This window comes from Anopheles funestus, chromosome 2RL (assembly GCF_943734845.2).
Source record: "Anopheles funestus chromosome 2RL, idAnoFuneDA-416_04, whole genome shotgun sequence".
Classification (NCBI taxonomy): domain Eukaryota; kingdom Metazoa; phylum Arthropoda; class Insecta; order Diptera; family Culicidae; genus Anopheles; species Anopheles funestus.
In genome coordinates, this window is record NC_064598.1 from 83,540,538 (window position 1) to 83,566,620 (window position 26,083).

Here is a 26,083-nt window from a genome sequence, read left to right on the forward strand (position 1 = left end):
CCCATATTGCATTCCTGAATAATCTCGGCCTGGTGATCAAAAATTGGTTGCTTTAAAGTCCCTCATCATCTAAAACCTCAAGAACGAGGTTACAAACAGTTGTTCATCTGTCGACACATCGGTAAACGCATTCATAATCATTTCTGTCAACTATAACAAGTGATTCCGGGCTGCTGCTGGCCCTGCAAGTCGGCTCGTTGGTATTATAAACACGCTTTTGTGTTAAAACTTTAGCTTGGAATTGGAGTCTCCATAACGATCGTAGGGCTGACAGGATTGTCGACGCTTTCCCACATATATATTCACTGCAGCTGGAACTCGATAGTGGTTGATGTTTCCTGCACCCAGTGCGCCATTAAGATATAACGATGCCACCGAATTTCCATATATTTTGTATCGCTTTATGCCGCCTTAGAAAACGGGAACGGCAGCATGTTTGAATCAGATATCTTGGACACCCGATCGGGACACGACCGATGAGCGCAATAAGTAGCTCCCGAGATATTCGGTTCGGATTCCACTGGCCGGCTACTGAGTGAGATGGTGACCAGTAGTTTGGTGGAAGTTTTGGAGCTTGAGAAAATTGTCCAAATCTATCGTCAACTCCCATCATCATCATCATCATCATCTTCAATTTATGCATATTCTAACTGGTTCGCACGTAGGAGTGGAAGCGGACTTCCGCACGTTGACCATAAAGATGGATACCAAATGAAGTCATTCCAAGCCCGTGAAGTCATTCCTTGACAGATCCTCCTCAGGGGCAGTGTGATGAGATTTGTTTTCTGTGCCGTCGTCGTCTCCTGCCAACCATCCGAAGACCACAAAGCGGGAAACAATAATATTTGCGACATTTGTGACATTCTTCGTCCACCGTTTTGATTGGTTGAGATTTTTCTCGTGTCTCGAGTGACAATGTTTTTGGTGTTTCCTCCCACCCTATCGAGGGCCTTTGAGGCTTATTAGCGCCTCCATCGCCATCCGACGCACGGTCTCCGGCGGCACAAAATTAAAGGTATAAATTACGTACCCGGCTGCCTGGGTGGAAGTGGCCGATTGTTTGTTCGCAGCTCGGAAACGGAACGTATTTATGTACTGGAATCAAAGTTTCGAACTATTTTCTCGTGGGGATTTTTTCGAGCAAAGTGTGATGGACTGGATTCGGTCGACTATGTCTATTAGTATGCTTTTTTTCGTTTCCTATTTTTGCGGTTAAAATATTGCTTGTTACTCTCTCTCTCTTTCTCACTATCTCTCTTTCTTGTTTCATCTTCCCTAAACTCAATTCCGTTCCATTCAATCTCGTTCATCGGTGTCATTGGTACAATATTTATTGTCGTTTGATGATGGCTCGGGAAAACGCAAAGTCAAACGGTTGTTTTTTTTTTGTACATTTTTGTTTATTTGTTGCTGATTCTTCAACGCATTAGGTTTCATGCGAAAAAAAGAAGAACAGACCAAAGTCTTGCATTGTCACCGGCAGTGGCATTAGGCCGGTGGAATTTCATTTGGCTGCTGGTTTACCGTTGATCATTAGCACGGATGTTATGCGATCGGTTCGTCAGTCTGGTCGGTATATACGGTAGCCGGAGAAGTAGTATCAAATTTTACGTCACATTTCAACGAAAGGCCTTCGTTAGGGAAGTCTCGGAAAGGAATGTTGCTAGAGCTTTGTGATGTGATGCGAAGTAGAAACGTTCTATGCTGTGATTGATGTTTGGTGCAATGTATTATGAATGTGGTTATATCAACAAAATAAATTAATAATTACTCTTCAAGGTAACATACGAAAAAATAATAGAACATTGGACAAAAATAAAAGTAATAATTTCTTTTTAAAAATAATTGATATTTGGAATCAATTTACATTTAATTATTGAACCATAAACATGGCCTGCAATATTTTCCATAATTAGTTAAATTCAAAGATCATTAAGAGTGCTTAAAATAGAATGTCACAAAGCATTTTTGTTTCTTGTTATTTGTTTTATTGTATTAGCACAAAAACTATTATAAAAAGCTACAAAATTGAATGACACATAACTTGAGCCAAAAAATACAACAAATCATTTGTTTAAATCGACACAAAAAGGAACAATAAAATATAAACGGACTAAAACTATCACAATATAAGACAGTGAGAAACAAACGGCGATAGTCGGAGCGAAAAAACACGTTTTTATCTCATTTTATAAATTGCCCCGACTGCTACTGCCGGACGCGTTTTGGTGCCGGCTTTTTGGAGCCGGCTGGAGGGATGACGATCGTTCGCCTGATCGTCCAACGAACGCTACCCCGGTACGGGATGCTGATGCGAAGACGTTTCGACGGCCCCCAAAAGAATACGGACACGAAGTGAAATAGAAGCGAAACGCTCGCTCCTGTACGTGCGAAAGGCCGCAAGAAGCGCACTCGCGAGAATGGTGAGCGAGCGCGAACGTCAGAACGCTAACGCGAAGAGATAACATACATAAAACATTACTGAACGCGTCCTATATGACGGTAAGTATATATAAAAATTAAGCTGGAGAAGGAGAGGGAGAGAGAGAGAAAAGTAAAAAGTAAAAAGAGAGAAAGAAAGACCATTAACCAAAGTGGAGAGAAAAGGAGAGAAATGATACGATAATAAAGGGGAAAACAGATGCAACCAAGAAACACGCAAACAGTTAATAATAAGGAAACGCGTTAATAAAAAGGAAAATTTCATTCATGTATTGTGGCTGTTGCTGACGTGCTATAAAATGTTCTGATACATTGAAACATTCTACTAAGAGGAATACAAACTTTATAGGAAGGGGCGAATGAAACTTCAAGAAAACTCTGTTCAATATAGAGAAAGAATTCCATAGAGAAAGAATTCGTGAGAGAAAATTAAAATTTCCACCAAATTACACACGTGAAAGAAAAGGCCTATGAGCCACCCTGTACGTAAACAAGTTTGAGCTTCTTTTTGACGTTTTTCTGTTGTTCTCCCGTTTTTGTTTTCCCTACCCTTTGTGCAATCTGCGAAAAACTCCCCGCATAGGCCACGCCCTCTTTTTGAGCTCGTTCATCTCGCTCGTTCGCCATATGTTTTTGAAAAGGCTTTTTCGCGGTCTCGAGCATTCACGTCGCGCCAGTCGAACGGAAACCAACGCCGCAACAACGCATGCGCCCGCGCCCGTCGGTTCAGAAAACAAACAGCTCGTTCGTCGTCGCCGTCGTTGTCATCCGCAGAGCAAAAGTGTTTGCCCGGTGTCGTGTGGATTTCGCGAAGATTTTGTAACGGTGCCGCACGTTTTGCTGCGTTTCGTGCGGTTTTATTCGTTTCTTCCGTCAAGGGTGATCGGTTTCCCCTAAATGTGTTCACGTGTGTATTGATCGAAAGGAGCAGAGTGTACACGTTGGCGGGGAAAAGGGGGTGTGTAATTTTTTTTTCTCTCTAATGGTGTATCACTACCCGGTTGCTGTTTTGGTGGGTCACTGTAACGTGCGTTACCTACCCGTATCGGTGGCAAAGTAGTCAAGCAGGAGCACTAGTGATCACTGTGTGTGCGCGCGCGTTGTTTCGGCATTCGTGCGACAAGTGTCTGTTGGTTGTGCGTTCGCTCACGCATACACTTTTCCGTGCCGTGTCCGTGTGCTGTGTTGGTAATGCTTACTGATAAGGGTCGAATCATAGTACCATCATAGTACCAGAAGCAGAAGTGAGAGAAGCAAAAAAAAATCAATCGAACGTGCGCGTGTGTGTTTGTGTGTATGTATGTGTGATTTTGTAGCTGTGGTTGTGTGTTTTTGAAGGAAGAATTTTGCAGCACGAACCTCCACGAGTCCTTAGTCCTTTCGTTCCATGGTGAACTATGGATGATTTCAATCGCTTTAATGTCGTGATTTTAAGCACCCGCGTGCGTGACATTGATAAGTGCTCTGCTGCGGTTACTTCGATGTGTCACTAGAATCAAACAGGATTTGAGTTATGAACTGTCAAACTGCGTTGAATATTGAAGATGAAAAATTGAAGTAAAAAAGTGTAAAAAAAAGTTTTCGTCGTCGGTAAAGCTGTTTCTTACCTCAATAAGTGTCCCGTGTTGAGTGCAATTGAAAAAAAATGTGCTATTCGTTGACGTTTTAAAGGAATTCCTCGCTGGAACGACGCCATTTTTGAAGTTTTAGACCACAACCATGCAAAGCTAGCGAGCGTAAAAACAGCTTACATTAAGTGTGCAAAAGGAAGGACTGTGTGGCGAACCTCGATCACGAACCTGCCTCAAACCACTAACCGTACATCCGATCAGTTTTCGGAAGATATCCCGAAGGAAGTGAGAAGGGGACCACAGCCTGGGCGGCCTGTTCCGGTGCCGGTGGACCGTTTCGTGAAATACGTGCGACACGGTGGCTACGGTGACGTTGCACACGGCAGAACACGGGGTGCCCGGTGCGAGGACCCCGCTGGGTGTAGTACCGGTCAACAGCATCAACCAGCCACCGATCTCTCACATGGGCGTGTGCACGGAGGAGCGCCCTGTAATGCATTGGGTGAGTAGAATATTCGATTCCTTGCTTACGACAGCAAATTGAACCAGTTTGTCACGAATTGGGAATCGTTGATAAGAGAACGGTTTCGTTCTTCCGTGTTCTTATTACTGTTTCTAAATAAATAACCTACTTAAGTGGATTCCGTCGGCAATATCATAATATTGTTAAAATATCAAAAATATTGCATACAATAAATGGCTACAGCCTTGAAGCAACATAATGCTCTTTCCTGATAACCTTATGTCTAATGTCCAAATAACTTCCTCCAAGTAAACTAAAACATAGCACAGCAAGTGAAGCAATTAAACATATGCCGGTTCATGCTCATGTGTGGAATTCCAAATAAATATAAGATTGCAATTTACGTGCTAAAGCTGGCAATCAATTCTTGGAATCAACTAAAACCAAACGAGACATTTCCTGCCGGATGCAAGCCGTTTGTTGGGGAATTGTTTATGTTTGTACAAACCAACAAAAAAAAGTCTTCTCAGTTGCTTCTTCCTGCAACTGGATTATTCGTTAATGTACCCGGTCCAACGACAACTTGCAACAAATTAAGACATTGCGCGATGAGCTACACTAACCTCCCAAGTGGTTTGTTCTGTTAAATCATAGGCCAATAGCTTCAAGCAAACAAGCAACCTCTGGAGGTCATCGTGGGGTTCTATAGAGAGGGAAGAAAACCAAATCCTCTAACACATCCCTGACTGACAGGGTGAAATGGTGTGCGAAAGTCTGTTACCCACAAAGGCCCCCAAAAAGTCAGTCTTGATAATCCCAAAAATGGCACGGACGGGGTGTTAAAACCATGCCGGATGGGGACCGATTATCTGGTAGTGAATAAAATAAAAATAAACAGGAAGAACAGGTCGTAACGATGTGCCATGTTTTGAGAGTGATAATTTCTTTAACGGAAAAAAGCAATCCCCAAACAGCCTTAGGTCGAAATATTTCCGACCCAGGGCAATGAAGCTGCTGTCTGCTTTCGGGTGGTGACGTACCGCACGTATGCGCTGTCAACCTTATCAGGGCTGGTTTCGAGATTTGTGCAATAATGTTGGGAGAAACGAGGTCCCAAAAAAAAAAAACGAGTGCCTTCATATCAAGGACAGCCGACAGCGTTGGTTGAACGGAAGGTTAAAGAGTGTTTAATTGTTCGTTTTTTTTTGGGGCCGACGGCAGTTATCAATGAATTGCTCTCGCGAATGTTGCGTAATAAGTGAAATGGTACGTTGGTGAACGATGTCTCTTATAAAATGGGTCGATTTGTACGTTTTTGTTTTAAATTAAAGAGGAAACAATTTGCAACAAAAGTGAGGAATTGAGTGGTTAAGGATTAGGATTTATAATTTAAAAATAAAAATTCTTGTTTTAATATAAAGCAATTATGTACTTTCCAAGGGAAATTCTATTCATAAAATGAAAACAAAAAGGAATATATAAATTCTATTATAAAATATTCATTAGTTAATTTATACCAAACTTTTCTGTAAATTGTGTGCTGAATCACCTCAAACGAAATGTTAATACAGGAACTATAAAGCGATTAATTTTTTATGTCATAAAATTCATCCGTCTTAGTTACTACATGATTTGTACATATCGTGTATATAGTGTAACTTCCAAAATACATTACAACATAGTCTTTGAAAATTTTCATTAAGTAATCACAAACCAAAAATGCTTGCAAATCTTGATTGTACCAGTGTTTTTGTAAATTTTGTAAATAATTACAATTTTAGTTTTAAATGACGATTTGATAAACATTAAGCAAATAATGTTTTTTTTTTCTTTAAGAAAGTATTATTTGTTAATTTTTGCACCAAAAAAGGGAAACATATCAACATTACTAAATCATTTACCAATACCCTGGTAGTTAATACTTCTTCAGCACAAAAATCGAGAGATTCTGAAATAAATTCCTAAGCGAATTGAACCACTCATAAAGAAAGTTGACTATTAAGTTGTAAGTAAATCGTTAAGATAATAAAGGAGAAAGGAGAAATTATCCGTTGGGCCACAATTCTCCACAGTAGAAACTCATTGGATTAAATAAATAGGGTACTTCAAGATTAAAGCATCTCCATTATTATCGTTAAATTTTCTTAATTTTCTAGACAATCATTCTCGGTGTTGCACACTGTTTTTTTTTTCTCTAATAGCCATCTGTCTAGCACTGGAATTACCCATAGTAAAACAGCCTATTATTGAATGAGGTGGTCCGTGGCAGGTTTTGTAGTACCTGTGCCAGGTCTTTTATAAAACAGGACCTCTACTACTTTACCTTTGGATTGATTCTCCCCTAATTTTGGATTGTTTATTCTTTTTCATCATTTATGGCTTTAGTCTTTGAGTTTCTTGTCTCAAGAGATCTGCTGATCTGGTCTGCTCTATTTCTTGACCTTATGGCCAAGACTTTAAGTGGACATGTTTCGTGTAGTGATGGTCAATCCTTCGGAAAAGCGTATGAATCCTATTGTAATTTTATGTCAATCCTATGGAGCTACACCGACTCCACAAACCCTTATACCACCGGACAGTCATTGATGTATTTGCTAAGCGTAAATAAAGTCAAGGAAAGTCAAGTCTGGCACAAGACACCCTGAGGCTATAGCACCAAAACGAAAAAGAATAGTCACTACTACGTACGAGGATGTCAGACGCTTCAAATTGGTGTTAACGTTAAGTAACTGACCAGAGTTGCGTTCTAAACCTAAAAATTCTTATAATAAAAAGAATACAAGGAAACATTGAACCATTCTTAATATTATGCGATTACAAAAGAAAAAAAAAGATTAATAGTTCGTACCAAACTAAAAAATATATTTATGTAAATAAATAATAAGAGCTTCTGCTATTAAATGCAGGATATTTGGGTTAAAAAAGGTGGTACAAATATTTTATTAAAATACACCAAATTAGGATTCAAAATTATAGCAAAATTATTCAACACACCTTATCGATCACTTCCATCGGATCGTGTGCCGGAAGCTCGATTAATCTTATAAAATTCCTCACCCTTGTAATCCTTGCTCCCTGGTTAATCTCTCGCCAGACCTTGCATTTTAGTTTTTTTTTTTTGAGAGAGAGCACCCCGAAAAGCGACAGAGTGTCACAGATTGCCAACGGTTCTGGGTGAAGGTACATTTGGTATATGGTGCGAGTGTTTCACATTCCACACTTTGGCACTCGGTGCACTAATTAAATGTCAGCAATGTGCTCGTGATGGCGACATTGCAACCAGCCGGTATCCATCCTTTGGCAAACACTGGGAACCGATAACGGTCTACGGACGCTGAAGGAGACTAGTTCGGTTTTCGGGGGCCCAACCTTTGACTTTGCTGGGGTCCCGGTGCCGGTGAAATATGGGATGCCGCTTCCGAATGTCCCAAAATAGCAGGAATCTAAATCATGATCAAAGATTCGTTGCGCTCGTATTAGAATTGAAAACATTCCGTTCGGCTGCCGGGAAACCGTCGCTTAGCATTTGTCCCACTCTGATGGAACGCTAGAGTCTGATAGAGACACTTTCGAATCCACCCAGAAGTAGTGAATGAAGGCAGCACCAAACGATTGTTGTGTGCGGCATTTTTTAAACATTGTATGTTTACAATTTACTTCCAGTATTCTAGTTTGATTTTTTGTATGTACTTTAATGGTTTTTTTTGTTAAAATAAATCACGCCTATCACTTACATGCCTAGCCAAACGCATTATTTAAAATAACCTTGACTTCGACGGGGCAGCAAATTTGATAATTGATAGCCCCTTTGGCGGAAATTGAAAATGGTTTTATTTTCGTTTTTCGCACGCGCAAAACAGTACGAGTCAAAACAGACCATAAAACTCAAAGCTTGTCACACTTTCGCATGGAACAAATCTCGCTGTCTAGCGAACAATCCCCCAAAAAATACCGACTCGGGTTTGTGCTGCTTATCTAATCTTACCCGTTGACCGGGCAAATTAAATAAAAAATTAATCCTTCAAAGTGCTTCGATGAAGCGGTCAAACGCACTTCAAACGCATGTTTTTTTTCTAAACCATTGAGACGCGCTTTCGCGATTATGGGATGTCGTTTAGATTATTGAAAGAAAAAGGTTAAGTTAAGTGGCAATCACACGGCAAAATAGAAACAAAAAATCAATCATTCGATTATACAGTTGGTTTGGTAAGTTGATTAGAGTTAGAAGACGATTTGTTTCAATCACTCGTTTTATGTGAACAAAAAAAGAGTATTTTAAAAGTTTGTGAATACCCGACCTTACATATCTTGGTACATACAATATTTGATGTAGAAGAATTATTAACAGGGATTAGATATTTTCTATTTCTGGTAATGCAAAGGTTAATTGAACATTTAGGCAACTTTTGAAACATTGAAATTTAGAAGCAGGTATTAACGACATTGTACCATAATTCGGCAAACGCTGAAAATCGAGATAAGCTATTCTACGTGCTCCCCCTTTATAGTTAAGGATAATCTTGATAATTTTCCTCAAAACATATTTCATCTCCACATTGCTAAGGATCCTTAATTATCATAATTATTATTATATATATTATCATAATGTATCAGGTCTCAAAAAATCGGCTTTTTCTTGTCGTTTTTAAAATACTACTTTGCCTACTGTTTTCCCTAACCGAGAGCAATACTTTTCTTCACGCCACGATCGTTAACCTACAGCATGGAACCTGTCAGTCTGGTAGGCGGGAAGTGGATCCGATGTGTGTAGATGGCAAACACAACGGATCATCGAAATGTTCATTCTTCATTTTCATAGTTTTCCCCCTCTCTTCCCCCTTCCCCTTTGCTTACCCATGGAAAACCTTCCCAAATAATCACCAGTAGCGATCACAATTTTCCAGCTCGCACTCGCAACGTCTCGCCATTCTAGCGAAGTTCTAGCGCAAAGCGAACGCACCGCTAATTATCGTGGAAAATCGCCACTTCACTTCCCTGCCTTCAGCTCTGCCACTCTCGGCTTTTTCCACCACGAGTCCTGTCTAATTGCGTAAATTTTCCTTCCCGATTCTCTGTCGGTTGCTTACCATCTGAAATTGGAGGCTGAATTTCGGGAGTAAGTTTGAAATCTGATGACTTAAAGTTGTTTTTTTTTAAAGGTAGGGTGAGGGTTTTCCCTTGTTTGTTTTTTTTCCTTTCCCGCCGCTAGGTGCCTGCACCAGATTCAGCCGCGTTGGGTAATTTCCCGAGGAAACAGTCGATGGAAAGTTGACGGCGCGTGGCCGTCATCTTCGCGCATCGCTCGCCGCGGTTCGTTTGGAGAAATGGCGCGCAGAGGAAAATGTGCGTACAATTCCCTACCGATGGATGGGTGTGTGTTTGTGGCGCGAAAGGGCCCAACTGAAAATATTAAATGCGTTCGCGCGCGCGTTTGTTTATTTGCTCGCCAGTGGGCCGAAAGCAATTGCGCATCCCGGTGGTGCATCCTTGCCATTTTTCGCCCATCCGTTGGCTGGCAGTGCAAGTGCAATGCAAAGTGCAACACTGGAGGAACGTTTGTAGCGGGCTTTCGGGCTGGTCACAAACGAGACGAGGATCGTTAAAACTATGCGATTAATGCGATTGCGCAAAAGCAACCCTTTGGCGGTGCATTTTTTATTGCAGTTTGTACGTGTGTGTGTGTGAGGTTGATTTTTTTTCTTCTGAAAAACATTTTTATTTTGCTCGATCGCAATCGGGGCCATGATCAGATTTTCGTCCATGTACGTACCCTCGGCGATGAAGCGAGTTTTGTTTCTGTTTTGCACCCAATAAGATCAATTTATCTAGCCTTATCCAATTGCAATTGGTGGAGTTTAAGGTGAGAGAGAAGGAAGAGGAAAAAAATAAATACACATTTTATGTGCACCTTTGGTGTGCACCGGTTGACCATAAACGTTGATAAGCGCAGCTCGATGCTTATCCTCGTTGGCATGGATGCCCTTTAGGTTCGTCCAGCTCCGGTCGAAAGGGGTGAAGGAAAGGGACAAGCCGGAGGAGAGTGAAGGGGTGAACCGATATGGATCGATTTTGGTGATGATCGATCGAATGAGGCGACCGGCGACGGTGTACAAATCGGTCGATCGTACACCGACACGAAACCCCCGGGCGTTTGATTGATCGATGGTTTTGTGTGGAAAACTCGGAAAACGTACACGATCACGGTGCGCCGTGTGACCAAATGTGTCGAACAACGTTAGGGGCATTTCCTCCGCTGGCATGCACGGCAAGATGCAGCTAAAAGTAGGCCATAAGATGGAGGGTTTTCGGTGGTGTGTGTGAGTCTGTGTGACATGCGCCCTGTACCGAAACGGTCAACTCAAGCTAAGCTTTAAGGAAACAAACCCTTAAGACGAGTTGGTCGTGCTGCAAAAAAGCTGCGTACGTTAAATGTAACTGAAAAGAAAATAAAATAAACAGAAAAAATGGAGAGCAATATTGATCGGGTGTCGTTACACACCCGGTGCGACCGATCCTTATACACCAACGGATCGATGTTGCGTAAGTGCGTTCGAACACGAAAGCCATGGGAATGGGGCCCATAATCGATGTGGTCGTGATGCGAATGGTGAATCGATTGGCCAGTGTACGGTGACGTTCATTTTTTTTTTTGCACAGAGCATTGGCAAGGAGGGGAAACAACGGAAAGCCAAATTGAGTGCGAAAAGTGCTGCTGCTGGTGCTGCTAAGAAGCGATCGTTTTGTTCGCCCGAGTGAGAAATAATGATAATTTACGCGACGCGAGAAACTTTTTCGGTAACAATTTCGGCTTTGGTGCGTGTCCGATTCAGCGGGATGCAGTTCAGGGAAGAGAGAAGTATAAAGTAAGATAAAATAAAAGTTTGAAAAAAAAATCTTTGCGCCATATTGAGTAAGATGTGCAGTAACCGAATTAAAATGAAAGCATTTTTGGTTATCATGGGAGGAAGTAATTTAAAAAAATAATGACAATAAAAAGGAACTGTGTAGAAGGCACGATTATAAAATAATGAAACAAACGATCGAAAGAAAAAAACTCCATTTACACTAGAACGTCCAGAATGGAGAAAGTGCAACATCGATTGGATTAGTCAAAATGATTAGTTTTGTTTCATGGAGAATATTTTTGAATAGTCTACAGCGTTTTCAAATATTTGAGGCGTATAATGAAAGTAAAGTGAATTGAAAAGTGAAATGTGGGTCGTTCTAGTGTAAAAATGCTCATCTTGAAATAGTTTTTCCTGTGGTCAGGTTTATCTAGAATTCTACTTTCTAAATACCATTTGCGATATAAAAATAAATATAAAAGCAGGAAAAAATATCTGTAAAAATAAGAAACTATCAGTAAAAAGAGATGAGCAAATAAACGATCAAACACTCATCAAAGCATTTATCTTGAGATGTTATTACAGTAAGCACGTTTGGCTAGAAATCATCTCCGTATGTATTATTTATGCTGCACGATTCCAGAGCACCAAGAATGCAACGGAACCTAAATCGCGGAAAAGTATGCAGCAAGCCCGGGGAAGGCATAAAGGGAGCCATTTCAAAGCTGTCACTGTACGTCCACATGTGATACAACACGCGTGACAGTAACGAGAGAATAAAATTGTGATTTATATCGTTCCCGCTAGATTTATTACAATCTTTCTCGGTAAGCGAACGGGCGCGCGCACGCTCATGTCTGTGTGAATTTACGAGCCTAGATGAGCGCGCGCCAAAGCGGGAAAAGGGATCTGAAACGATCGGTGGAAAATGTGTGTGAGAAAACTAGTTGGCAAAGGGAGGCGAACGATTTAAGTAATTTTATTTGAATGCTAAGTAATGATTGAGCCTTGTTGGTGGTTTTTGTGTGTTTTACTAACTACTAACAATACTAACTACTACTAAACAGTACATGAACGGTGCAAGCAGTAAATCAAAGCAAAAATGCCTAATAAAAACAATAATACCTGTTTCTTCAACCATTGCCGCAAAAGTTTAGAGGATGATAGTTTGTATCTTTTGTTTTATTTTATTTAATCGCCATTCTTATAGCATCACGTTCGGTGTAACACCGCCGTTAAACAATGTTGTACACTGCATAAATCGACCGATCAAAAAACTTGGCTCCACTCATTAGTGACGGCTATAAACCGTCCGATTGTATAGCTCTAAGCTTAAGTAAAGAGGAAAAAAACCCAACCCCACTCTGCTCTTCTTTGGTCTCGTGGCAGTTTGGACCAAATCTGGTGGACAGTGGGTTTTTTGCTGGCGGAAAGAATGAACAGAAAGTGAATAATCACATTTGGACACCCCTTATTTAACTTTGATTTGTTGCACTACTACCATGCCTCAAGGAGTAAAGGATACAAACCATAGCGATACGGCCGCATGAGCACGAGAATAAAGAGAAAAAAACCACCAACATCCAGCTCGTCGCAAAAAGCCGAGACAGTTAGACAAATATTTGTGAAGTGTCATTTAATTATTTATATAAATATGGATCGTGCTGGATGGGGTGATTTTTCATGTTCCGCTTCCGGTTGTTTTGGGTTCGGGGAAATAAAGCCGAAGTAAAGGAAATGGGTACGGTAGAAAACTGTTTGTTTTTTCCGTTCTTACAGCGTACGGGAAAAGGCAAATAGGCGCCTTGGACAGAAACAGTGAGACCCATTTTTCATTTTCATCTTTTAACGGGGGGTGCTTATTCGCTTGCCGACAATCGAGAATTCGTGTACTGGTGTAGAGGGCGGCCGGAACAGATGTTTCGTGTTTGAGTGTTTGTCAGTCGGTGTGGAGGTTTGGGAAAATCTTCCAATCAAAGAGCAAGAAAAAGGTTGACACATTAGAAGTCATCAATTTGCTCGAAGGATGGAAGATACAGAGCGAACTCTCTTTGCCTTTTTCGAAGCGGAAACCACAATTAAACTCTTAGCCGATATTGCTTCAAATACTCCAGTCTGATGCTTCACGTTAGTAGTTGGCCCCAGTGCACGGTGGGAAAGTGTATAACCAACAGGTGGACATTTGAAATCTGTATGATGTTTTTTTAATTTCCGGTGTACATTTAATACTTTCGATGAAAAACATCATAAAAATTCAGAAATTGTTCTGTTTGTTTTCACAAATTTTATGGAGAATTTAAATAAAAGAAAACAAAATTATGTTAATAATCAAGAAAATCACACTTATATTTATAAAAATCATTGATCAATCATTGCATAAAACGTTGAATGTTTAGTTCCTATTTGAAAAGTTCATCTCGTTGGTAAAAAAAAACATATAAATTGTAAATAAATGTCCACTTTTTGTCCCACAGGTGCACCGTAGTAAATAATAGTGCATGGAAATGTTCATGTGACGTACCGGGTGACACTAATTTGCGCTTGTCAAGCTCAGAAATCAGACACAGAAAGTCAAATGGAGCGATGGAAACAGGGAAATTGAATGCTTGACAGGTTGAGGCTATTAATTGACGATCGATGCCTGTCCGGACGATATCATTTGCTGATGAGCGATGGCATGTTTTACCACGCCAAGTGCCTTTTCGGTAAAGGTTTGCATGTGTGGGAGGGGATGGGTTTCGTTTGAGTGCCGGTACGGTAATTTGTATGACATGCATGATAAATGCGTGTCGTGTTATGTGTGTTTTTCGATGCATCGGTCTACATAATCACTGACACAAAATACACGTCCGGCAATCGAACCTCCACTGGGAAGGATTGTTTAGTTTTTGTACGAAAAAAAACGAGAAAAAAGAACGACTTGTTGATTATCAGTTGCAAAGTGATAAAACATTGTGATGAACAAGTGTTAAAGAGATACTACTGAACGGTGTTAAAAATATTTTTAATCTTCATATGACTTATGGTAGACGATAAACCGATGAGAAAACTTTACATGAAGGGACAACCCGATGGAAAATAAATTCCAGTAGAACTTTCGCCCGGTTGGGAAAAACAACAATCCCATCGTCAAAGCAAACACACACGCGCACCGCTATCAAACTTGCATAAATCATCGTTATCAGCAGCAAAGGCGTGTGTCCTCTGCCTGCCATGATCGTATTATAGCAAGCGAGTGTCTATGTTTTATAACAAAAAAATGTTGAAAATCATAGGTCAGTATTCTCCTGTACTGTCGTACGATTACGCACCAATGGAATGGTGATTGTACCAGGTCAAGTAAGAAATACGCCACCGATGTCATCACGCACGGCACTAAAACACACTTAAGTGCGTACTGAGCGTGCTATAAAAACACAAAATTTACACGCAAACCCATAAAACCCACGCAAACCCGGTCGGGAGCGATTGATTGAAAAACAAATTACGAACCAATTGATTAAGGGCTTCATTAGAACGCTTGATGAATTTGACGATTGATTCAGGCTCAAATTTCCTTCTATTTTCGAAACTTATCTGTTGTGCTTTTTTTGTGCTTTTGCTAGTAGCAAATGTGCGTAATGTTTTTGATAGAAAAACAGTTTTTTTTGTATATTTTGTCGTTGCCGCTATTAAGGAATTATCTACAATCGTTTGCGGCGCGGCCTTTGAAGTCATTCGGTTGCAGTAAGAAAACGTTTTTTTGTGTGATTTTGTCTTGGCAAGGGTCACACGCATGTATGTCCTTTGTGTCGAAGGTCTGAATTTAGAACACATTAAGCGTTTGATTGCGTGTATTGCTTTGCTATATTTTGAAACATTATTTCAAAGCAAGATTTTTTTTCTGCTCTTGTCCGACATCTAACGTCTATTCGGCATCGAGAAGCTCGTTCTATATTCTGTATAAATAAATATAAAAATGTCAGTAGACAGCTTGTTTTGTTCTGAAAGTTATGTACTGACCTAATCGTTTCATCACGATACGGTTGAGTGCGGTAGATATTTTCGTAGCTTTAAGGCGAAACTTTTGAAACCTCATATTGCAGCATATTTCGGCCATCATTTCGTTATCTTATCAATGAAAAACTGGAAAGCAAAAGGTATACTTTTTTATGCTATCGCAGGCATTCATTCGCTTCTTCAACCACTTTTTAAAGCCACGTTTTTGTTGCTTTTCTCTCGGATTTCATTTTCCTACCAGCCGAAATGGAACTGTGGAAAATTATGAATGCGAATGTATAAACAGTTCAGACTCTGTGCTCATACACTGTGTGTTTGTGTGTATGCATGTTTACGGGAAGGTTCATTGGAGCATGAAATTTTTATATTATCTACAAATGCCAAAAAGACCAGACGCATCTTCAAAGTGCATGAAAGGCATGAAAGCACACCCGAGTGCGGGCAAGGCGGGAAGAAAGAAACGAAAAAAAACATCAACAGGAAAATGCATCTCCAATCGAATGCGGCAGACAGGGCAAAGGATGCAAGACGCGTCAGTTTGCTTATATTTATTCTGGGCATTGCAATTGTAGTTTTTTTTCTTCTTTCATTCCCTTCAGTTCGTTCATTCCGTTCCGATTTTCCGTCGGTGCAGTAGTTGCATCTGCATTTCTCGTTGCATTTTGCAATGTTATACTGGGAATGGTATTGAATTGGAATGGTCGATAGGGGAAGGTGGGGAGAAGGAGGAGGGTGGGCAAGAAGTGTGAAAGAGAAAAATGAGCCACCTTTAAAGGTGGTGGCATAAATAACAAAAAGGGACAGCAGATTTGTTAAGAAACATTTTCTCGGTTCCGTGCGTATTGCCTTTACCAAATGCTTGTCTGGGTAGTGGATTTGTAAATGTACAATTATTTTAATTCTTTTGCCGTTGACGGTCTAGTGGCGTTTGGGGCTGAACAAACCCTTGTGTTTTTTTTTTCTTTACAAGTACGATTTTTTATTTTCACTTTTTTTGCAAAAGTGTTAAAAATATACAAAAAAACTGGAAAATAATCCAAAACATAGGGAAAAAAACACACAACTAAAGTCATCCATAAACAAAACACCTCCCAATGCAGGGAAGCCAGGATACAACAGGGGACGAGGCTTTTGTTTCGTACTCGTGCTTCATTCAAATTGCACATTCAATAAAGCAAGGGTGGTCCTGCTTGGGAACGTATTATGCATGCGTTCCAAACATTTATTGTTTTCGCATATATGACGCTTAATTGACATAATCAAAGATCAAAGTGGACAGGCGGGCGTAAGCCGGCCTAAGCATTACCCTGCTTATCTTTGTATTAGTTGTTAGTTTTCTTCATTTCCGGGAAGTTTTTTCCTCGGTTACTGTTTTGCCAAAAATATGCAACATTGTAGAAAAAGTTTTGAAATGAATGTTTGGTTGTCTTTATTCCACAGCACCCGAGTGCTCGGTTTCTGGGCCCGCCGCGAGAGCGAAGCCCGGACCTGTCGAATGCATGCCAGCTCAACAGCAACAACAACAACCTCAACCATCGGACCTGCATCTCCTGCACGGATACGTGCGAACACAGCCTAAAAGTGGCCGGTGGCAACGGTTTGCTAGGTGTTAACCATCTTTACGCGGACAGCTGCCACAGGTGAGATGCTGCATACATGCGTGCTTCCCAAGCCGAGATATTAATCGTTCTGAGTTTGTCTATTTTATGTTTCTCTGTGTAATAGTTTCGAGTCACCGGATCGGCTGATAGCGGACAGACCAAATTACTATGCCGATCTCAACCGGAGCGACTGCTCGGACAGCTCCAGCGTGCTGAATAGCTGCATCCAGCTTAAATCGGAACCACCGGGCGGTCCGAGCAGTCCGGAATCTTCCAACGAGTTACCGCCGACCGGGCTGGACGAGTGTGCGGGCTGTGATATGCCGATTCAGGTAGGGCTGGTTTGGGTTTTGGGTACTCTTTTTTGGGGTTTTTGGGGGGAGAAAATCTTTTGAGGAGAGTCATTTATATGAATCTTCGTTAGAGAGTCATTCGAATCATGGCTCTCAAAATTCTCAAAAAAGGTTCACAAATCTCTTGGCATCTCCAAAGACTTGTTTGTATTTTCGAGTGTTGGGTGAATCTGATTCAAGATTCATGAATCGTTAAACCGAATGAATTATTTTGATTCTTTTTTATCGATCTTTAAAAATTCATCTTTTTACCCTTTTCTTGAATTTTTTTTAGAATAAAAATGTGTTTACATATATATGAAACACTTCACGAATTCTTCATAGATCAATATATCTTCATAATAGAAATTTGGAATTAATTATATTATTTAAAGATTCAAATGCATGAATCACGAATCAGATTTATCAAAGTCGAAAAAAACCTTATTCTTTGTAATGATTTGCTGTTGAAATTCAATCAATGCTACACCATCTGTTGTCAATCTGATCGATCAGTCCAGAAGAACTTCTCACATTCAGCACCTTGTTACAATGGTTGCGGTTGCCATTTAATTTTTTGTCTGTTTCGTTTTTTCTCTCATTCTGAAATAACCGCACTCGTTAGAATATGGGAGAAAACAAAAAGGAAAAATATAAAATTAAATTAAACCCAAAACAACAAACATTCGTCAATTAGGAAAAGGACCAAAGAAAACCAGCAATCAAAGCGGCATTTTTATCATTGTTTGGGTTTCAATTATCTTTTTTTTAGTGGTTGCTGTAAACCCGAATTATTGAATGGATTTATTAAGTGTTAACTCTCGGTAGTGAAGTAAAATCTGTTGCATTAAATTAACCACATTCACCGGATGGTTTTTTGACCATTTTGTGTTGATTTGCCTGTTTTTTTTCTGCATATGCATTCGCTGCTGGTGAATGTGAATGCTGCAAAATCATAACACCTTCCAGATGTATCGTTATTGAAACGTTACCATCAAAGAGAAAACCCCCGGAATGGATCAGTCAGCTGTCAGTAGGATTTGGTTGAGGTTATGAGTTCGCTATTTGTTTCTTCTTAGATTATCACCCTTTGAAATGTATTTCCGGGGCGTATTATGAAGCGCATAAAAGTGTGTTTGATTTTTTTTTTTAGATATTTTAGTTTTAACCCACGATGAACACCAAAAAAACCGAACCGGTCAAGAGCCGATAATTGACCAATTTTTATCTACACTTCGGGCGTCGGTTCAGCAAAAGCATGCCTGTGCACGATTTCGTGCGGTTATTTTAATTTTCATATGCCTTTTTTTAACTGTATTTTGAAAGCGTGCTAAAACTTGCCGAATGTCCAATTTTCGGTAGCAACAAAGAATTGCATTTTGTATACAATGATGCTACCGTGTGCTGGCGGCTGTTCGGTTAAGCTCGTGTTGAAATTTGAACAAAAAAAAAACAACTATTCATAAACTTTTCACTTCGAGCATTTCGAAGCACCAAACGCACGCACGATCACCGATAGGGACAAGTGCAGTAATTATGCATTTTACCGAAGTGTTGGCGAAATTGCATAATCTTTCTATTGCAAAAAAACCATTATGGTGCCGCGGTTGGGACGGTGATTAGTGGAAGTTTCAGCTGGTTGCGCCTGTGAGGGAGAGTGAGTTTGCTGAGTGAGAAAATTGATTTCACTTTCGTCCGTTGTCCTTATGCATTTCTGTTACTGTTTTTTTCTTTCACGTTCACAGGATCGCTTCTACCTGTCAGCTGTGGAGCGCAAGTGGCACGCTAGCTGTCTACAATGTTGCATCTGCCGGCAAACCCTCGAAGGTGCCAATTCCTGCTTTTCACGCGATGGCAATATCTACTGCAAAACGGATTACTACAGGTGAGTGACAAAACTAGGGGAAGAGAGACGAAAGGAGAGATGCGCGATGAGTAGCAGCTAGGGTATGGGCATTTAGCATAAATTACCAGCCCACGGTAACGCATCGTAGAAGCGAAAGGGTGGGTCTAATTGTCCGACGGATTAGACCCGGGGACGACGACGATGATGATGACGAGGAGCCCTCAAGGGGTTTTCAGCTTGGAAGTGCGTTTGGAGCTGCGTGCGTTGCATGATGCATGCTGCGTCACGATCCGTTTTCAAGGGCGAACGTGTCCTCGCTAATGATACCCCCCTTTTGTTTTTGGCTGATATGAAGTATTGCAACAACTTTGTCATGGAAAGTTAAAAAGTTATGAATCGCTTTTAGTTTCAAAATAAAAAAAATGATCAATTACAGGTTCAATATTGACCGAAATAATATAGAATTCATGTGCGCTGCTTGCAGACTGGTGTTTTTGGTAATTATTTGATAACAAAAATTGAAATGGCTTCCGAATAAAGTTCATCCATTCTTTTGAGATAAAGAAGCACTACGGAGTAAATGTTTGACATTTTAAAATTTATTCAAAGAAGCCGACATGTTTGATAACGCACGTGTTATTTTTGAGAAACATTTTTATTGTATTCACAGTTTCTGGTCTGTTTGGTAAATTCGGTTTTCCTTTTCTTTGAACAGCAATTTTTGTACAACACATTCTATGATTTATGATGCTAGATAAGAACCAGCGGGAGACAAAACTTTAAGAATTAAACAAAAAATAATAACACTTTTACTACTATTCTCTTTCTGCAAAACGGCACATGAACGGAACGGATGATAAGAATCCTTTCTGTTCAGCTCGAAACCGCGCAAGGTTATCGATCGGTGATCCTCATCCGTATGCTACAATAGCTTGGGTATTGAAGTGTGAAATAAATTGAATCCATCCGACTGGATGCTTTCGCTACGGACAATAGAAACATACGTCTAGGCGGGGTCAGCTGACCGGTGGTCGCCGTGGCTTATCTGGGCTTTTGGCGCTCGTGCATTTGTTTGCTACGCTCCGTTAGTAGGGTTTGCAAAAATACGAACATTGACCAGCAAATTGCGGAAGATTTTCCTAGCGGATTCTATCAAAAGACGCGCAAATTATTGACCAACATCAAAGACGGCAGGGCGAAACGGATGCCATTCTGTATTTGCAAAACAATTACCGAGTTTGTAAACATTTTATGTAACGCTGGGTGACTGGTTGTGATTGTGGAGAATTTAGTGTGCATTATCAATTGACTTCGAATGTGTGACGAAACAGGATGAGAAATTTAGTTTGCATTTTTTCCAATCATTGCTTCAGTTTGATGAGGTCATCCAAATGGACGACATGTCATCCAAAAGAGAAGACAGTCTTGTAACGCAAAATGTATTGTACCAAAAAATATATAAATATTTTAAAAATGTATAAACATATCAAAGCTTTAATATAAAAAAAAATTAATTCAATTGCATTTCAGCAAAAAATCATATTATAGAAATTCTAATACACGATCCTTCGCATATCAATACCATGACCAATCGCGATGATGCGCCTGAATCTTCCACCTTAAGCATTAGATCAAACCCGTTTGAGCTCGTCCGGGAAGTGATGTGCAAATAAAATTATATAACCCGGAAAAATGCTGCCATTCCGGCGTACGATGCGAACGATCGACGTCGGTTGTTCAAAAGAGCAAAGAGCATATCAGGGATCAAGAACAGCAAGATGCCATGATTTGTAGAAAAATAAAATTCTTGCACGCTTTAGACGAAATGTGTGATGCATGTGAAACCGAATCGGTGTTTAATATGGCCGCAGGCAGAACTATTGGGGTTGTAAAAAGTCTTATTGGCGAATATAAAATTCATCACATTAGAGCTCGCCTGCAGAAACATTGTATACCTGGCATCGAAGGTTTGATTTTAGTTTTAAGTATAGAAATTTTATTTAAATTTTTTCAAGTCGTACTTATTCATTACACATTATACTCAATGATCGTGTTTTATTTTCTCGCAATCATATTTTACAAAAGTGTTAAGTACAAACTGTTCTCATCGCATTCCGACTGCTTTTCGAATACTTTGCGAAGAAAGATTAGCTTTCCGATTTTCCACGGCTAAGCTTCTCACCCATATCATCAGCGCGTGCAATAAATAATAGCAATCAGCAGTACCTGGCTGCGTGCTGCTTGTGGGAGTTCAGGGTAGTTGAAATCCGTGAACTGTTGGAGAATTGGGCGACGAAAGAGTAGCAATAAATTGTTGCCGAAATTTATTGCTTTACACTTTTATTGCACTTTACGCCGGTTCTCAACAACGATCTGGTTTTTTTTCGGAGGAGGGTTGTAAAATGAATCCGATGCGCGAATGCCGCGACTTCGTTTGATTTTACGTTTTTATCACTGGCAAGACGTACCATTGCATGATGATGATGATCGTTTGCAGATATTTTTTGTTGTTTGCAGAAAGCCTAATGCCGATAGTACGGTATCGGACGGGTTGGAGTGTGATGAGTTTGACAAAATGTTTCTAACAAATCAAAAAACTATAAATAATTATACAAAAATGGCACGTCTGTTCCGTTTTGCACTGCGTTCCACGCTGTACAACAACAACCAACATACAAATGAAACAAAACAATACTACGAACTTCCCTACTAAACAACCCATGAAACATGGCTCACACTGAACGCTGATAACCGTAACGACTTCTCACCATTATGCACTATCCTCGTGGATTATATGGAGTAAGAAGTTACAAAATCATGCGCTTGAAAAAAAAATGTAATATGAAAAAAAAATGTAAAAAAAGGTTCCTTGCTTGCGGAATCATTGTAGTCGTTTGTTTCTGCTAAGCTAAGTCAAAGCTTTCTCGCTGTTGGAGTTGCAAAAGAAAAAGATAAAGCAAAGGAAAAAAAATGAAAAGAGCATACTAGCATCGGGTTCGAATGCAACAGTTTCCGATCTGCAACGTGCATGGCGTTTTGCGTCAGAATTTAAATAGCTGTCGAACACGTGTTTTACATAGCACCGATCGCGGATCGACGATCATAAATATTAATTGATCGACTTTAGCGGTGTATGTGTGTGCTGTTTTTTTACTCACTACTTCCATACATCTTAAGCTGCTCATTCAGCACAGGCGACGTATAATATAGATCGTTTTCCTTAAACATGTGAATTGCTGTGCGTATTCCTGTTTATTTTTTGTTGTTGCTTTCCTGCATGCAACCCCATGCAGATTGCACGCGTTTGTGAACAACGCCTTTCGTGTTGTGGTAACACTGTTGAATGATATTTACCTTCTAAATGATACACCGGCAGTGTCGATAAGAGCGTGTGTAATACTACGGATCGCGCACAACAATGTTGAGCCAGTGCATGAAAGAACAGTGGTATGAACTGACATTAAAGGTATGCATATGAGTGCACCAGCCAATATCGGCGGTAGAAGATGGTATCAACCGTGAGCGAAAGGGGCAAGAAAGGGAAAGAAATTACTCGCCAGAATAACTGTCGGATGGGTTGGAATGTAACATGATAATGTAAGCGAATAAAAAAAACAGGCGAGTAAAACCTCACGCAGATAGAAATGGAACGGAAAAAAGTATACACAAAAGGAATGATAAATTGCTTTTGTAATAGCACATCAAACGCACGATATGAATTTACAACAGATATGCTAAACCGAACATGAAAACCGGGTGGAGTGGAAGCAAACTTTTTGCAAATGAACTCTGCAACACGATGTGTAAATGGGAATGAGAGTTGATGTAATCCCGTTTCTTGTTCTGTTTTTTTTATTCTTCTGCTGCTCCATCTACAAACGTACAACTTAATATTCGTGACACGATTTTACATATTAGCACCTTGATAAGGTGAGTTTTTGTAGGTATAGAAATGATACGTTTTGTTACATTTTACATGTGGTTTTTTTTTTAAACTGCAATTAATGCTACAAAAGGAATGCAAAAAGATCTTGTACGATCGAGTGAGTGAAAGAGAACATTCCTTGAGTGGAAGGAAAACCTTCATCCTTGTTAAACGCTATCGAGCATGGAATAAACAAATGTCACTGTCCAAGAGGTAGCAGATTGATATGACATTATAATTCATCTACCGGTTTCTGTCATTGTTGAAATAATTTATGACACTACGGTTGGTACGCTTCCATTTCGTCCGCTGGCTTGCCCCAGGACCTTAACAGATCGTTTCGATGCGCTGCTTCGCTATCAATTCGCTATCGGTCGCCGATCTCTAAGCTAGATCCCTAGTTCACCTATCTTTTCTAGGTCATTTCTTTACGCTTCGTTGCGTTCCGATTTCAATACTGCCAAAGGAAACGAACCCAGGTAAAGCCGAAGCACCTGCCGCGGTATGTCCTGTGTCACATTCCGTTGTGTTGCAGTTGTTGTTGAAGGGGATTCTATCTTATGTTTTCTAGTGCTCGTGTTGATGCTATCCCGCCTTCCGGTATCTGCGGGCGTAGGATCGCACCCTACCGGGGTAACCCCTCGGTGGTCGATAATTTATGTTTCATTTATCAAAACCAAGGGGGAAAATATAATGGGCCCTGCTGCGATGGTGACCTTCTTCCTTGTGGCACCCAGTTAAGGCCGAGTACTTCTTCTAACACACACACACACAAGCGCGCTCCATAAAAGGTAAAAGGTTTTACAACAATAGACACAACACACGTTTCAATTGAGTTCTCAGACCACGTTGCTTTGATGTTTGTTTTTTTTTGTGTGTCTTGTTACAAAAGAAAATGAGCGATCCTTCCGGATGCGGCAAGAAAGCCACACGACATGACTTTATTTCAAGTGCCATTCTTTGGGAACCGGGAGCTCCAAGAAAAAAAAGGACCTTTGTAATAGTAATGTAATCTTAATAGCCATTTAGCACTGGGGTGATAATGATTTATTCCACTTGTTGATCATGTGAAGGTTCCCGTTTGGGTTTCTTTTTTTTCCTTACATCAGCTCACTGAAAGTCACTTAATCAAACCAGGAAAAGACCGTGAAATACGTAGCTTTAAAGGGAGCAAGGCTTCGTTTTGTTCCCATCCAAAAAACTACTGCATTAATCACTGGGTGATTTTGATAGAGGCGCATGTTCGCATGGCGCCAAAAAAATTTAACGACTTTTCCGATCCGATCCGGTACGGGACTCGGGCACGATCGCATTTAAATGAGATCGTTCGATCCCTTGTGATCGTAGGTGCGATTTGATTCGATGTCCGGACTAGAGGTTGATCGCATTTAAATGTGGGTTGTTTTATGGCGATCGGTGATCCACCAAATCACTGTGGACTGGTTTCTCGTCACACTCGTTTTGTAGTTCGATCGTATGTGAATATGGGACTTTATGTACACACGACCTGTTTTGGTGAATGTAATAAAAACAACAGTCCTCACCGGGTGGTGTGGCATTTGTGCTCATTAATGCATTCGGAGTGCATTCTAATGCATTGTATACCAAAAGAATGCAGTCGTAGGCCTTTGTGTAGGTTATCAAAACAAGAAAGAAAGCAAACTATCAAACACCATGTAAGCTGAATGTCGCCAATGTATCAGCTTCGGTTGGTCGGTGCACTATTCCAATTCAATGCACGCAATTGTTCCAGCTTGTCGCTCGTGAAGACTTGTGTTTGACATTTGCTAGACGCCGGAACTGTCAATCATGCCGTGTTAAATAGTAAATACTTAAATGAGATTCTTGTTCGGTGTGGCCCGAGGTTCGATGTTTTGAGGGCGATGTTTTGACTGACAGTTACGGTCGGGATCTCGGCTAGAGGGCAGATTAATTTGTAATGAGCCGTAATTAGTCTCGCTGCGTCTCGTAAATGCGCTTATGATCATTTGTTATCAGTGCTCTGTGGGTCACTGCATCGGGGTGCTGTGGTGGAATTAAGAAAGATGCCCAGGAAATCATGTTATGTGATGGAAGTCAACAAGGAGATGAGTTTTTTAAAAATAAAGATCGTTTAATGGGGTTAAGCGTTTTTAACCAGAAATTATTTTTTACTGCAACTTAATAAACAGAATATGTGGCATACAAAAATTAATTGCAAAACACATTATATATGCATTAATCTTACTCGTTCCACTGATGCATGGAACGCTTTCTTTTTTTAGCATTTTGTGATAAGTGTGAGGTGTTGAAATATTCAAACGATTTCTATTTTACGAATACCAGCAACATGCTAACGAAGGTGTCTAAATTTGTAAATTCAAATTTTATAATATGCATACCACGGTAAAACCAAAAAAACGGAATTTTCACCCTCTAGGGTCTATTCGGCGAGAAAAGGTGTGAAAGGTTTTTCTTTAAAAAAAAAATGGCATAATTCTTCCGGACTCCGGTAGCAATGGCAATTATTCAACGCAGATTAACAAAAAAAAAATAGCTGCAATTTCCATTCGAAAAACATTTCGGCATAACATACGCACACGCACATCGACAGCACCGCTGACACCCGTTAACGCAATTCCAGTGCAAATTGGAAACAAATGGTTTCGGTATATGGCCATTCATCATGCCATAGTTTTCGAATGGTTCTCTATGTTGAGCTTTTTTTCTGGTGGTTTTTGGAAGCATTCGTTTTTTTTTCTTTCCTATTTTTTGCTTCTTCTTTTCTTTTCTTTTTGACCGGCACCGAACGATGCCGGGCAGCGAGCACGGACGCACGATTAAGTGATTTTCTGGTGCACTGAACTGTAAGAAAACTATTTCTTACGCCCATTAGACGTCCCTTTCCCCGGATGGTGGTGCGTTTATGGGGTGGTAGATTTTGGGCTGATTTTTTTTCGCTGGTTTGGTGGTTGTTTGCTTGCTTTGGCTGAAAACGCTTAAGTTTTCCACTCTCTTGGGAGGATTATTAATTTTCTAGCACGAAACCAACAGCACACCAGTACGGTTTTGCTACCGGT

The 26,083-nt window shown here is 40.3% G+C and overlaps 1 protein-coding gene across 1 annotated transcript in view; it reads left to right on the top strand.

The window, feature by feature from the left end:
• Positions 1-2,913: 2,913 nt before the first annotated feature.
• The window catches only part of LOC125764504 (protein apterous), a 63,477-nt gene continuing 40,307 nt past the window's right edge, over positions 2,914-26,083 (top strand). Inside the window, exons 1-4 of the mRNA XM_049428842.1 lie at positions 2,914-4,515; positions 16,761-16,960; positions 17,046-17,253; positions 18,999-19,138. Coding sequence (XP_049284799.1) covers positions 4,477-4,515; positions 16,761-16,960; positions 17,046-17,253; positions 18,999-19,138 — 587 coding nt within the window. The 5' untranslated portion in view covers positions 2,914-4,476. The remainder of the gene's footprint in view (positions 4,516-16,760; positions 16,961-17,045; positions 17,254-18,998; positions 19,139-26,083) is intronic.